General features: G+C 45.4%; 1 protein-coding gene across 9 annotated transcripts in view; it reads right to left on the reverse strand.

Annotated features, from left to right (window-relative positions):
- The window catches only part of DOCK10 (dedicator of cytokinesis 10), a 228,050-nt gene that overhangs the window by 113,887 nt on the left and 98,440 nt on the right, over positions 1-15,723 (reverse strand). For all 9 annotated transcript variants that reach the window (XM_054040397.1, XM_054040400.1, XM_054040402.1 and 6 more), the window contains exons 4-7: positions 14,326-14,408; positions 4,890-4,962; positions 4,457-4,585; positions 4,030-4,164 (exon numbers count right to left, since the gene is read on the reverse strand). In XM_054040397.1, the coding sequence (XP_053896372.1) occupies positions 4,030-4,164; positions 4,457-4,585; positions 4,890-4,962; positions 14,326-14,408 (420 nt within the window). The remainder of the gene's footprint in view (positions 1-4,029; positions 4,165-4,456; positions 4,586-4,889; positions 4,963-14,325; positions 14,409-15,723) is intronic.

The raw sequence follows: 15,723 nt of genomic DNA on the forward strand, positions 1-15,723 counted from the left end.
CCACTGCTTGCAGGAAGAGCAGCCCGTTGCAGCTAGCTGGTGGGGGCTTGTAACCAGGGTGGACCGGCAGCCCCCCCATCAGCTCCCCTAAGTTCCCTGTGCTGCAGCCGCCCACCAGGCTATCAATTGCCCTGGGCTATCAATTGCAGCTAGAGAGACTGGCTTCCAAAGATGGACAAGACGTACCAAAAAAAAAAAAAATCTAGGGATATAACCAAATGCTCTGGACAGCTGACAGAAAAGCTGGTGATTGAGGGAGTAGGCAAGAGTCAGAAACTCAGAGCCTGTGGCCAGAAGCTGGAGATTATGCAGGTCTAATTCAAAGGTTTCAGTCTCCTGCCCTGTTCTTTTAAGATTTTGACCAGAATGCCAGACATCTCTTAAAATCCACTCTTCTTGTGATTTCTGCTATCATGGACTGCCTCTGAAATGGACCTGGAAAAGGGACACATTCTGATTTTGGATGTGACCCAAGTCCAAAACTATTTTGGTGGTATGGGTACTGGGGGCTAACTCTGAAGTTCTGATTGAGGCTTGTCTCTAAGAAGAGCACACAGTCACAGCAAACTGGAACAAAGCATTCCTTCTTAAGCCTTCTAAACATTGAGGCACTTGGCAAACTCATGCCACCAATGGGGCAGCACCAATTCACAAGCACAGATGAAGAATATAAAACATCACCTAATAACAGAGAGTTGGTAATTGACAGTAACTAAACAGCTCTGAATGCACTCTCTCACCACACATCTTCAAAATAAAACATCAGTTAGATTCCTGATATATCTTGATCTCTGAGATAAAAATCCACGCTGTAGACAGCATATTGGGCCCCATTTATTTATTTAAAAAAGCTTCTATTTTAATCCTTTCAGAAATAACAACAGGTGAAAGGCTTTACATTACTACAATAAGCTATATGAAAGTGACTGGTTTTGGCTTTTGGTATGTCAAAATATCAATATTCTTCTGTAACCTTTCATTTTCCTCCAGCAATTATGTTGTCCCCCAAGGAACGTTTCATTCTTTTCCACAGATGTATTCAATGGCTCAAGCTTCAAAGACACATAGCCAAATCATTTTGCCCACACAGTGTGTAATAAAAGCAAGCTTTACATGACTGCAAGAATTGCTAAAGAATGCAATAACTGTGGAAAGATGTGCTTTGTATGTGCACTCCTGCACACTTACTTGGTATGGGCACTGAGAAATTTAGCAATTTTGTATTGTATATTTGATACTCTTGGCTATAGCAGGGAATGACTAGCTTACTCTTGAGTAGCAACATTTTTATTTTTCACTGTGGCGGGAACGTAAAGGTTGTTTGAATCATTATGGATCTGCCCTGAAGGCTCTCATGAGGGGCACTGTTCTCTCTCTCTTCTTGCTCAACACATAGGTGCAGGGGGAGGGTAGCCTGGTGTTATTGACTGCAGTGCCTCCGATGGAACTCAGCCTGCATCACTAGCTCATCAGACCCGGATAGTGCAGTTGACTGCCTTTGACCAATGTCTACCTGGGATTGGGGTTTACATGACTGTAACTCAGACTTGACTGAGATAATTTGCCTGCCTTCTGATATCCGGGTAGCAGCGGTTGTCCTTGGCCTGGGGACTCGCAGGCCGATGTAGAGGCTGCAATACATTTAAGGCCTCATGCTTTATTTGGTTTTATTTATAACTATAGATGTTTTATATTTTTTTCTGGAGTGGGGTGGATCTGTCAGGATTCCCTCATTCAGACTGAAATCCACTTCAAGACCTTCTGCCTAAGCCTTTAGACCAATAAAATGTACAGGGATTCCCATATTCCCAATCAGGGACCGCTGTGTTAGACTCAGCTGGCAAGGCTGCTGCCCCTCCATGTCACTGGAGTCTCACAATGACATATTTCATTACGTCTCTATATGCCTGTCCTTATACTGCCTTATGCCAGGCTGGTACAGAGAACCAGTCTGCACTGCACATGGACAACAGATAGCCATTGTAGCGGGGTGATCACCCGCTCCTGCCCGGGATGGGTTAAAAGTAGCCCTGGGGGGGCTGTGGCTGGGAGAAAGCAGCTACTAGGCTGACTGGGGAAGCAGCCACAGCTGGGCCACACCCCAATCAGGGCACAGCTGGCCCTATAAAAGGCCAGTGAGCCTGAGCTGGCAGAGTCTCCCTCTAGCAGAGGAGGGAGATGGTACTAGAGTGAAGCACGGCTGGGGAAAGGCCAGAGGAGCAGGGGAGCTCCAGGCTGGCAACTCCCCAGGCTGCAGGGCCCGGTCCTAGGCCAACAGAGGTACTGGGAGGCAGAGGAAGGCAGCAGGTCCGAACCCCCTTGCTTATGATGAGTGGCTTTTACACTGCAGTCTGCCCCAGGGAGCGGGGCTTGGTGATGACTGGCAGTAGCCCAGACTGAGGCAAAGTGGGGATTAGAGGGTTGGGGGTTCCCCAGAGAGGGGAGACCCAGAGGCAGAGTGTGGGGGTATTGCCAGGGGGCAGCACCCCAGACAAAAGGGCACCGGGGTCCTGGGAGGGACACGGGAGCCAGCAGCAGCGGAACACCGGCCTGAAGAGGGCACCCCAAGACTAAGAAAGTGCTAATTCCTGAGACGACCAGCAGGAGGCACCGCAGGGGTGAGTCCCACACGTGACAGCCATCTGCACAGCTGGTGCAACTATGTGGGCTGAAGTGCTATATGGAACTTTGAGCTGGCATTTGTCATCAGGGTGAATTCCATCCACTTTCTGCCATTCTTTCCCACTTCAAAGGCCCTGTATCAAAACAACCTATCCTTCCAACCACGAAGAGCTCAAGGTGGTCAAGGACCTCAGTGAGTCAGCCGGAAAGGTTTGTTTCAGAGCAACTCCAAACTGAAGCTGTACTGCACTCTACTCCAGAAGCTGAGCTGCCTTTGAAACATTCCCAGCCTTTCCTGATTCAGGAGTAATCGACCAGAAATATGTGCCAAACTCAAATCCCTCTACAGGGCAGCATGATGTGCTAGATCAACCAGGGCAGTTTCTTATCAGAAACTGCTTCTTGTCAAGAAAAAGAAATCAGATTGAAACACAGGAAAAAGTAGTTGGCGACAAAAGTAGATTTTAAAGACTTAACCTTCAGAAATACAACCACAGATTTTCAGTGCAAATGTATTACCAAGATATCAGTCTAGGGGTACGTCTTCACTACCCGCCATGTCGGCGGGTAGCAATCGATTTATCCGGGATCGATATAGCGCGTCTCGTTAAGATGCGATATATCGATCCCTGAACGCACTCACCGTTGACTCCGGAACTCCACCAGAGCGAGCGGCGGTAGCGCAGTCAACGGGGGAGCCGCGGCCATCGATCCCGCGCCGTCTGGACCCCAGGTAATTCAATCCAAGATACTTCGACTTCAGCTATGCGAAGTTGCATATCTTGGATCGATTTTCCCCCCTCCCCCCCCCCAGTGTAGATCAGTCCTAGGACTAAGGCAGGCTTTAGCATGCCTGCCCTCTTTAAGATCCTCCATTATCTCAGTACTTATCAGAATGTTAGTCCCAGATCCTTCAGTGGCATCCACACAGGCAATGCCTCATGCTAGTGTGGAGTTTATTGCAGTCAGTGGGATTCTGCATAGCTGTAAATGTCTTCCCACATAGATCCTACTGCAGGACCAGAGCAGTTTCGTTCATTTATGTGTATCCATGTCTGCTTGTAATCCTCCTATTTCTATACAAAACATCCTGGTTTTATTTCTGTCCTTCTATACTGGTGTGAATCAAGAGTAACTCTCTGGAATCGATGGAGTTACAAATGAAAATGAGGCCAGTATCAGACTTTATATATATATATATATATATGTTCTCATAGTTGACCTGCATCATTCTCATTTGCTTTTTTTTTTTACATTCAATTCTCTCCAATAAAATTTGTACTTAATGATATAAAGCCAGGTCCATTAAGAGTGTTCCACTAAAGATAACTGAGTTTACAAACATTTACGTAAGCTGAGGATTGGGCCCACAACGTCATTCCAAAATAATAGAATGAAATGACTTACCTGCACAACCCCCGTACAGGAATCCAAAAATATACATCCCTTTGGTTCCTTTGATATTTTCTCATCCTTGTAAAAATTCATAATGTATGAGTTATCCGACAATTGTGTCAACTGGAAGTAGCGCTTTTTGAATGACTATAGTGAAAACAAAAACACAATTGCTGTACTGCAAATTGTTTTCATAGATATTTTATTCAAAGAGTTTAAACAATACACCATTGCTAACTGCATTTCAACTGTGCTACTCTGCAGACAATAGTAACATCCACTTTACTATCATTTAATGCAATTTAAACAAACCTAATTTGAGATGAAAACAGCTAAATGACAATTGAAAACATCAGCACCCCTGCTGGGGGTGGGTGGGTGGAGTGTGTGGAGGATTAAAGCCAAACAGAACAAAGAAAGAATAACGATGTCCCCTTACCCGAACAGTAATGCTATTGTTTACAGTACTGTTAAAATTCCCTTTATAAAGCCAGCCAGACTTGAAAATTCCTGTTCCAAATCCTCCACCACCGCCGCCACCTTTTGAAGACGAGTGGGATGTGGTATCCTGTATAAAAGACATCATTAGTGTTGCATTGACTTGCTTTTGTGAGTTTAAGACCAAAGGGAATGATGCATTTGAATATCTGCTTTCTCTTAACAATACAATCTTCACATTCCTTTCAAAAATACTTTATTAATTCTCCTGCTGGGCACATGATGACATAAGAGACAAAGCTGTTTCATTAAATACAGAGTTAGCCAATATATGAAACATTCCACAGAAGATAATGAGACTCTGTTATCATTACTTATTTGATGTTAAACGGATAAATAACTCAGCAGTGGGGAAAAAAAATCAATATGCTTACTTCATCTTTATCAACATCTTCATGATCAATTTCAAAGGAATGTGAAGGCAATTTCTCTGGTCTATATTCATTTCTAGGGTAGGAAAAAAGGTTTATTAATGTTCAACTTCATAACTGGAAGAGGGTATTCTTTTTAATGTGACTGCTCTTTTGAGGATGCTAACCTTCCAGGACACCTTCAAATATATCTAATGCTGGACTGCTCTGAGCTTCTGTAAAAAACATCTTTTGAAAGTGTAGTCCTTTTTATCCCTAGTTGAAATCCCTCTGATCTTTGCTTTATAACCGGTAAGCACAGTCAGAACCCCAAATCATCAAGGATTTTGGATCACTCCCCCTCCCAAAAGAAGCATCCCAGCTAGAGCTGGTGGAAAGAGTGGATCAACTGCTTCACTACCATTTTTGTGAAAACAATTATCCTTCTTTCATCTGAAACGTTCAATATTTGATTTTTTTTCACCACATCCAATCTCAATACATTTCCCTCCAAATATTATGACTTCTCCACACTCAAAGTTGCAATGATGCTTCATGTATTTGCCTTTAGAATATGGAAGGTGCTCAGACATCTTATTGATGAGTGCCATGAAAGAATTCAGTTCTCTAAGGGGCTAAGCACTCTGGCTCTGATCAGGCTAATCACTTATGCATGCACTTAACTACGCACATGAGTTGTCCCACTGAGAGCCAGATAACTCAGCACCTTGCAGGATCAAGCCCTAAAAAACAGTCAGCCAACCACACAATACACCTTGATGGATGTTTTTAATTCGAAAACAAAGTAATTTAAATGTTTGTTGCCAGCAAATGGACACATTTAAATTGTTTTAAACTTGTCCAAGGTTAAAGGTCATCACCTTGGAAACCTCTTTGACCATTAAGAGGCAAACTATTAAAATGGTCACATCAAGCCCCATTATTAGTATAAAGAAAAATGTATTTATAGAATCCACACTATTACTGAGCCATTTAACCCCCACCACAAAATACTAAACATGGAACTTGAAACAGACTTAAAAACAAACAAACAAGCCAACAATAATCAAAATATTAAAAGGACCAAACTCAAGTAAAAGTTCAGGAATAACATATCCATTAGTTAGTTCCTTCCCTAAGGTCCTCAGCCTGGGCTAACTTTACCCCCAAACATATATCTCATATCCCTGCCTCACATAACTTGAAAGACTTTTTGCAATAACTGTAGTGCAATTTTTAAGCATGGTCTGTGAAGGAAAATAAAAGAAACAAAACAAAACAATTTGCTGCTTGTTTTTAACATTAGCAAACCAGTTCCTGTCGAGGTTAGAATGGCCTATTATAAATGAAGTGGTAACGTCACAAAAGCCAAGAGTGAAAGTGGAGCAACTGAGACAGTAAGAGTGTTCTTTAATCAGACTGTTTAAAACTCTTTTTTTTTTTTCACACCTATGTGACTTCATTGACTAATTAACACTTTGAATAAAGATTTAACACTTTGAATAAAGATTCAACACCTGTCAAATAAGGTTAGGGTTACCATATTTAAAAAATAAAAAAAGAGGACACTCCATGGGGCCCTGGCCCCGTCCCAACTCCGCCCCTACTCTGCCCATTCCCCAAAGTCCCCGCCCTAACTCCCCCTCCTCCCTCCCAGCCACGCCAAAAGGGCTGCCCAAGCGCTACCAGCTTCACAGTTTGCCAGGCAGCCTCCAGACCCTGCGCCCCCGTCCGGCACTTCCCCAGCACAGCTGGAGCCCGGGAGGGGAAGCACCCAGCCGGGGGCGCAGGGTCTGGAGGCTGCCCGGCAAACCTGTGAAGCCGGTAGCGCTCGGGCTTCGGGTAGCCCCCATGCCTCCGGACCCTGCGCCCCCGTCCGGGCACTTTCCCTCCCGGGCTCCGGCTGCTGTGCTCCTCCCCTGACTCTTCGGCTCTGTTTAAGAGCCGAGCTGCCCGAGTGCTCCGGCTTCGGGCAGCCCCCTTGCCTCTGGACCCTGTGCTGCCGGAGCAGAGCAGCTGGAGCCCGGGAAGGGAAGTGCCCGGCCGGCGGCTGGGGTCCGGAGGCAAGGGGGTTGCCCGAAGCCGGTAGCGCTCAGGCAGCTTGGCTCTTAAACAGAGCCGAAGTCTGAGAGGGGAGGAGCAGAGCAGCCACAGGAGAGGAAGTGCCCGGCCGGTATTTTTCCCGGACATGTTTGGCTTTTTGGCAATTCCCTCCGGACGGGGGTTTGAGTGCCGAAAAGCCAGACATGTCCGGGAAAAAACGGACGTATGGTAACCCTACGTGACTGGTGCCCAGGGCACAGCTCCAGCCCCAGGGGGATGCAAATCCGGACAGTGCCGGCTCCCCGCAATGCGCTGGCGTCCACAACCGCCCCGGGGGCGCGTCCCAGCCCTGCGATGGCTGTCGAGCGGCGCCCAGAGACACCCCTCACCCAAAAGACAGGGGCCCGCGCCCTCCCTCCCCTGACAGCTTGCTGCCTCACAGGGGCAGGTTGGTCGCGTCGCAGGGGCCGCTGGGAGTTGTAGTTCTCAGCCACTCCCCTCTCCCTGCTCTCCCTGGAGCGTGAGGCCCGGCCGGACTACAGCCCCCAGCATGCCCTGGGCAGGAGCCGAGTGTCGCACCGAGATGATGTCACAGCGGGCGACCCACACACACAAATTCGGAGATCCTAGCCTCCCTATTTCCCTGGACATGTCCGGCTTTTTGGGATTTCCCCCCGGATGGGGATTTGGGGACCAAAAAGCCGGACATGTCCGGGGAAATCCGGACGTATGGTAACCCTAAATAAGGTGTTAGTATTCTGAATAAACATCCCTGAGATGTCCAGGAGGTTATCCATTCTAATCAGGGAAGACCAGATTCAACCTTCCTAATATTTCTAAAGTAACAATCACGCTCTAAAACCAAAATAAACAAAGCTTTCAAGCTTTTGTACATTATAAAGCTAGATGGGGGAAGAGGGAAAGCAGAAGCCTAATTTTTTTCAAATGCCTTGCAGGTCTCTTAAGAAATACTCTCAGCACCTTATTAAACAACTCCCACTCTTACTCACAGGAGTTCTGAGTTCAATATGCTGTTCAGTCCTGAAAATTTACCATTAAATGTTCTTAGAGAAATATGGGTACCAATTTGACTAAAGAGCTTTCTCAAATGCAAATGGCTAGCAAGATTCAGACACATTGGTTCTAGCTAATACATATTCCCTTTAGAATCTGATGTACTAACAGGACAGGTTATTTACTTATTGAACTAAGTAATAATTATTTGATTTTTTTTCTTTTGAGAAAGAACCAAGAGATCAAAAGGATTCCTGTACTGTTACATCTTTAGATAAAATTCTTAAGCTTCTGCCCAATTCCTACAGTCGACAGTGGAGTTAGGCAAGGGGCATGTCAGTTGCTGTGGCCCTGCTTGTTATTGTGGAACAGGGTGTGTGTACAGCAGGAGTAACTGCTGCTGTGAGTGACCTTCCCCCAGCTCTTCGGGAAGCTTTATGAATGCTCCTGCCAACACAGGCCAGCCCTGAGTGGATGTAAAGGCTATGCCATGCTAGAACCATGTAACCCAAAGAAGGTGGGGCCCTGCCCCCATCTGCACCAGATAGTAAAGTCAGTAACATGTTTCCTCCATGCTCACTAAGAAAAAAAGCATAATAGAGCAGAATATGCACAGTTGTACAAAAAGAGGTAGTGAGGGAACAGACATCAAAGCACCGTACAGTTTAGCTGGTGGAAAGGTCTGCAAAAAGCCTCAAAGAAGGAACATATCCAGAGGAAAATTAGTGTTTTACGTAATGTCATTTCATACTCAGGGGGCTGAATTAATCCCCAGTGTAACATACTGAATTCAGGGGAAGTTCACTAGGGATGAATTTGCCCCAAGTTTCTACTCCAGGCATTGTATCACCAAATTGCAACCACTTCCCAGTAGAAAGTGCTATTTTCAGAACAGGGAAGTTTTCAGCCTGTTGAAAAGTGCTTCCCTATGCAGCTATCAATCTATATCATGCATGAGTGTGTGAAATGACATAAACTGCCCTGAGGGAAGTGAGGACCTCATAGAAGAACTGGTTGTAGGGGACAATTTTGATTCGAGTGATCATGAGCTAATTCAGTTTAAATTAAATGAAAGGATAAACAAAAACAGATCTACAAGTAGGGTCCTTGATTTCAAAAAGGCAAACTTAAAAAAATTAAGGGAATTAGTTAGGAAAGTGGACTGGACTGAAGAACTAAAGGATCTGAATGTGGAGGAGGCTTGGAATTACTAAAGTCAAAGTTGCAGAAACTATCTGAAGCCTGCGTCCCAAGCAAAGGGGAAAAAAATGTAGGGAAGAGTTGCAGACCAACCTGGATGAGCAAGTATCTCAAACAGGTGATTAAGAGAAAGCAGAAAGCCTACAAGGAATGGAAGATGGGATGAATCAGCAAGGAAAACTACCTGTTGGAGCTCAGAAAGTGTAGGGAAAAAGCCAAGCAGAGTTGGACCTTGCAAAGGAAATGAAAACAATAGTAAAAGATTCTGTAAACAACAAGAAAACAAGGGAAAAAGAGGGATCACTAAACACTGAGGAAAGGGTGGACATTAAAGATAATCTAGGCTTGATCCAACACCTCAACAAATACTTTGCCTCAATTTTTAATAAGGGTAATGAGGGGCTAAGGCAGAGGTGGGCAAACTACAGCCTGCGCGCCACATCCGGCCCGCGGGACCCTCCTGCCTGGCCCCTGAGCTCCTGGCCTGATAGGCTCGCCCCGGGCCCCTCCCCTGCTGTTTTCCATTCCCTGCAGTCTCAGTGCACCGCGCCGCTGGCACAATGCTCTGACAGCGGGGCTGCAAGCTCCCAGGGCAGCACAGCTGCACCTGGTGCGGTGTTGAGGCGTGGCTGGCTCCAGCCGGGCGGCACAGCTGCCTGTCTTGGTGCTCTGGGAGGCGCTGCTGTAGCTCCAGGCAGCCTGGTAAGGGGGCAGGGAGCAGGGGCGGGGGGTGGATAGAGGGCAGGGGAGATCGGGGTGGTGGTCAGGGGGCGGGGCGGTCAGAGGTCAGGGGTCCCGGAGGGGCAGTTAGAAAGGAGAGGCGGGGTTGGATGGGACGGCGGGGGCAGTCGGGGTGGGGGTTCTGGGGGCAGTCAGGGGACAGGGAAAAGGGGTGGTTGAATGGGGGCAGAGGTCCCAGGGGGGCAGTCAGGAAGAAGGGGGGGGTTGGATGGGGCGGCGGGGGGCAGTTTGGGGTTGGGGGGACAGAGAGCAGGGGGGTGGATGGGGCAGGAGTCCTGGGGAGGCCGTCGTCCCGGGGAGGGGGGTTAGGGAACGGGGGGGTTGGAGGGGCAGGAGTCCCGGGGGGGAGGGCATCAGGGGGCGAGAAGCAGGGGGGGTCGGATAGAGGGCGGGGTCTGGGCCACACCTGGCTGTTTGGGGAGGCACAGTTTCGGAAACCCGATGCGGCCCTCAGGCCAGAAAGTTTGCCCGCCCCTGGACTAAGGGATAGTGACAGGGTAGCTAATGAGGAAGCAGAAATTACCACATCCAAGATGGAAGCCACACTCCAATATGGAGGGCCTGGATTTCCATCCAAATATATTAAAGGAAGTGGCACATGAAATTGCAAACCCAATAGCAAGAATTTTACTTAATCTGTAAACTTTGGGGCCATACCCTATGACTCAAGAATTGTTAATATAGTTCCTATTTTGAAGGGGGGGGACGGACTCTCAGGCTGTAAGGAAGTTACTAGTGCAATTGGTTTTGGGACCAATCTTATTTAACATCTTAATGACCTTGGCACAAAAAGTGGGAGCGTGCTTGTAGCGGGGTGAACACCCGCTCCAGCCCGAAAGGGGTTGGAAAAGCCCTGCAGAGGGCTGGGGCTGGGCAAGGGAGTAAAACCCCGGCTGATTGGGGGGAAAGTGGCTGCGGCTGGGGCCATGCCCCAAACTAAGCCACTGGGCCTTATAAGAAGGCCAGGGAAGCTAGAGGGGGCAGTCTCACTCTGACTTGAGAGGGAGACAGGCCTGGCTGCTAGGGAACTCACCCAGGGAACCTAGAGGGGAGACAGGCCTGGCTGCTGGGGGAACTCTTCCAGGGGACCTAGAGGGAGGCAGGACTGGGGAAAGGCCTTAGGAGCTGAGAAGCCCTAGGCCAGCAACTCCCCAGGCTGCAGGGCCTAGTTCTAGGCCTCCTATGTATTGGGTTTGCAGAGGGACAGCCAGTTCAAACTCCTTGATGCCTGTGATGATTGGCTGATAGACTGCAGTCCACCCCAGGGCACGGGGGGGAACAGAGACTGGCAGTAGCCACAACTGAGGCGACGTGGGAATAGGGGGTGGGGAAACCCAGTAAGACTGTGGGGTACTGCAGGAGGCAGAACCCTGAGATAAGGGCATCGGGGTCCTGGGAGGGACACGGGGGCCAACGGCAAGTGGATCACCAGCCTGCAGAGGGCGCTCCTGGGTTGAAGAGCTAATTCCCAAGGACGACCAGCAGGAGGCGCTGCAGGGGTGAGTCCTGCGTTGCTACAGTGCTAATAAAATTTGCACAATGTTGCGAGGTATTGCCAATAAGGAGGATTACCAAAATACCATACAAGAAGATCTGGATGATCTTGAAAACAGGAGTAATAGAAATGGGATGAAATTTAATAGTGCAAAATCATGCACTTAGGGACTAATAACAAGAATTTTGCTATAAGCTAGGGACATATCAATTGGAAATGACAGAGCAGGAGAAAGACCTGGGTGTATTGGTCGATCACAGGAGGAATGAGAGGCACCAATGTGATGCGGCCATAAAAAAGGCTAATGCAATCTTCAGATGCGTCAGGAGAGACAGGGAAGTGTTAGTACCCATTATATACTCCTGAGGGATTTCTGTGCCAAAAAATTAAAATTCCGCACACAATATTTTAAAATGCTGCAAATTTTGTCAATAAATAAATGTGGAAGCTCCAGCATGGCAGTGGGGAACACAGGCCACTAGTTGTACTGAGGTAGAAGATCACCCTGCAGCCTCACCCCCGGGACACAGACTCGGCAGTGAGGCTGCACCCGACCCTGACACAGTGCAAGGGCCAGGCCTGCCCCAGAAACACCCTGGGGTCCCGCCCTTCCATGCCAGGCACACCAGGTGTGAGCAGGCAGGCTCAGCCTGGCAGAATCCAAGTGTGGAGGTGAGCGGTTTCTGTGTGGGGCTATCTCACTGCGGGTGGCTTGTTGGGGGGGGGAGGAGTCTGGTGTGAGGGGTATTTGGATGCACAGGGGCTCGCTGGGGGGTTCCAGGTGTGGGGGAAATGGAACTCTGCAGGGGGGCCCAGGTGAAGGTGTTTGGGGCTCAGCGGGGGGAGTCTGTGTGTGTAGGGCTCGAGGGGGACAGGTGCTGGGGGAGTGGGCCTTATTGGGATGGGGATGGAGGTGCAGCTGGTTGGGGGGTCTGGGTGTAAATGCTTAGGGTAAATGCAGAGTGCAGTGTGATGGGAGCTCTATGAAAAATGCTCAAAACTATGGCTGATGGCTAAATGTGAGACAACTTGAGGCTACCCTTATTGTTAACATAGAGGTGCAGCCTACAAGGGTCACAGTATGCGATGCTCTAACATGATATAAGCAGATGCTGTTCAGATCAAGTTGGAGCAATGTTTGGCATGATGTTTTGTGGTTTGTACCTCTGTACTAAAAAAACAAAACAAAACAAAAAAAAACAAAAAAAGTCTGTCTGCAATTGGCCTCATTCGGTGCAAATTAGGTTAATTCTCTTGTCCAAATGCCAGTGGACCTATCCGTCGGGCAATGTTTGGACAGAGCTGATGTAAATTTTCTTTAGAGATTCAAAAGACTGTACACTGAAATCTCTCCCAGTCATTATACTCTGTAATATAAGCAAAATGTTCTGATTTTGACAATAACCCATTATATGGAAACAAGACAAGAAGACCCCATAATATCCCAAGTGGATGTGAAAAATAGAGAACTGCTGCAAGCAGTGTCAATAGACTAACATAACTCCATGGAAGACAATGTACATACTGACTACAAATTAGTTTCATGTAGAATAATGCAAACTCCATATAAGAAACAGTTCAGCATGTTGCACATTTCATAAGAGGAACAGTACTTGCAAACTTGGACTGCAAAATGTTGCATTTTCAATTTCCTCTCCTGAGCAGACAGACCATCATACAAACTGTCCCGCAGAGTAAAAAGTTACCTAAACACAACTACATCTAAGAACTCTAATTAGTGTCACTCTTCTCCTTTGCCTCTAGGATTAACACACTCTCTGTTCATAGTAAGATTAATAAACAAGAGAGGAATTGTGGATACAAAGGAAGGCTTATAGTACATGACTTTGTGTGCAGAGCATCTGAAGAAGACTGTAAGAGACAATCTTAACATTGCTACAAGAATGGACTCAGTTTGTACCACCTCTCATCCTTAATCCAGTCAGCGTCCAGAGAATCAATTCCTGTTTGCTATTTCTTGCTTTTTTTATAATCTTTTTTACAAGAATGCAGTACCGCAATTTTAATGCCTCAAATTCTCTGAAAGATGGAGTTAATGTTCATTTCAGTATTCTGTAATTTAATTTGTTGCTCACTATAATGATCCCTAATTTAAAGCATAAGCTGTTTGTTGGGAAAACATGGTATTGGGAACAACTGCACATGTATTATACCTAGAAGATGAAGAATTTGGCCCAAAGACTTTCATTTCTTATCCCTTAAGTCAAGGAGCATGATTGTCCTCTCATTTTACATGACTTTTACACTGTTCTTACTCCATTGACCTCAACAGAAATACTCCTGATTTCCATCAGTGTAAACGAGAAGAGAATCATGCCCAATGGCTGCAGAATGTCAGTTTGTTTTATGAGAATGGTTATAATGAAATCATGAATTTATTTTGTAACCTACATCTCATGGAAAAGTTCATTATTCACACAATGACCAAAGATTGAAAAAGTAGACCACCACTGGAAGCATGAAAAGTGTTTGTGTGTGTGCACATACACTCGTTATATGTATTGGGCCACATTTTGAGCTCATTTACTGTGTTGTAAACCAAGAGTAACAAAGTAATCAATGAAGTAACTTCAGTTTTACAGCACTGTAACTGACAGGAGAATTAGGCCCAGGTAAAATAGTTATGACATTTATGTTTTTTTTAATAACAGTAAAAAGCCGGATTTGTCTGTACTAATCAGTACTTTGCATATACAAATATTAATAATACAAGAGTAGTCATTTGATTTGAATTTACATTAAAAGTGGTTAGTAGATATGTGAAGGTGTTTGCTCAGGGATCTTTGTCTCTGCTTTTTTTTTTTTTTTTTTAAATGTGGCCCAGTATGTTTATGGTAAAACAAATAGGGAGCAGGTACGGGATGGGGGAAAGTGGAAATATTGACATGACTCAGCGAAACAGTACCAAACTGGGAGAAGAAAATGGAGAACTAGTGAAGTTCTTACTGTGGTAAATGTCGAAAATCTCCTGAATACTTTTCATATTTGTAGTTCACAACATGCCACTGAGAATTGTAATATTTACAAGCCTAAAAAGAAAGGAAAGAAATAGATTATTTCAACTTATTCACACTCAGGAAAGGATCCAGAACAAAGAAACAACTCCAGCAGAAGCACATTTTCTTTTGTTTAATAGCTTGGTACTGCTATTCTTAAAGGAAAATCAATTTCATATTTCTTAGAGTTTTAAAGCACTATTTCCCATTTAAATCAAAGGTGATGTTTTTTAAATTCACTCATGTGCGCAGAAGCAACCTAAAGTAGATTACTGACTTCATCCTCCTGCATCATGGAAGGATTTATTACGTTATTACTGTATCACGTCGATAGATTGGTACTTCTGTGTCCCTGAATATCTCCACTGACATAAATTGTGTCTTCCCTTTGCACCATGCTTCATTACCTAACTTCCACAGTAACTAGACTTAACCTACTACCTAACAAATTCTCCCTGCTACAGCTTAGGTCCATTACTTCTTGTTCTGTCCTCAAGGACTGATCCTTATCCTCTTTATAACATCCCATAATGTATTTCTGGACAGTTATGTCTCACCTGAGTTATATTTTATCATACTGAATTTCTCCAGTTCTCTTAACTTCCCCTCATAGTTCTTATTTTTTAAACCTTTTGTCAGTTTTGTGACTCTCTTCTGAACTCTCTAATATGTTCATGTCTTTTTTGAAATGTGGTGCCCAAAGCTGAATGCAAGTTGTATTTGAGGTCTATTCTGTGTCAAGTAGAACAGAATTACTGTATTGCTCATTTTTATAGAAAATTATTAATGTGGTAAGTATGGCATGATGTCCTTAGTTGCAACAATATTACATTGTTGAGTCGTATTTAATTTATAACCTACTATCATGTTACTCATTTTAACAAAGATTCAAATTGCCAAGGCAAGAAAATATTGGTGGAGAGGAACAAGAAATCTGTATGTTTATTGGTAGCCTATAAAGTTGCAACAAGGAGAATGGAGCAGATTATATCATAGACTTCTGGAAATTGTGGTTCTAAAGCACACTGTAGGGATTAATAATTGTATAGTATGTTAAAAAAATTACCCCACTATTCTGTCATCATGAGCAAGCTTGGTACCTTAGTCAATTTATTAGAGTTAAATGGTATGTTAATGGACCCATGCTACTGGCTCCTTGACCACAAGACCATTCTTCCTCTTCTACAGTTACTAGCATCTGAAGATAAAATAGTTATGGCATTTATGTTTTTTAATCATAGAAAAAAAGATTTTGGCTGTACTAATAACTAAGACCCTGATCCTGCAAAGCACTTCAGCACAGGTTTAACTTACCCACTGAACTTTCTAATTATGTCTGTTTATCTGG

The sequence above is a fragment of the Malaclemys terrapin genome, chromosome 9 (genome assembly GCF_027887155.1).
Source record: "Malaclemys terrapin pileata isolate rMalTer1 chromosome 9, rMalTer1.hap1, whole genome shotgun sequence".
Lineage (NCBI taxonomy): Eukaryota > Metazoa > Chordata > Testudines > Emydidae > Malaclemys > Malaclemys terrapin.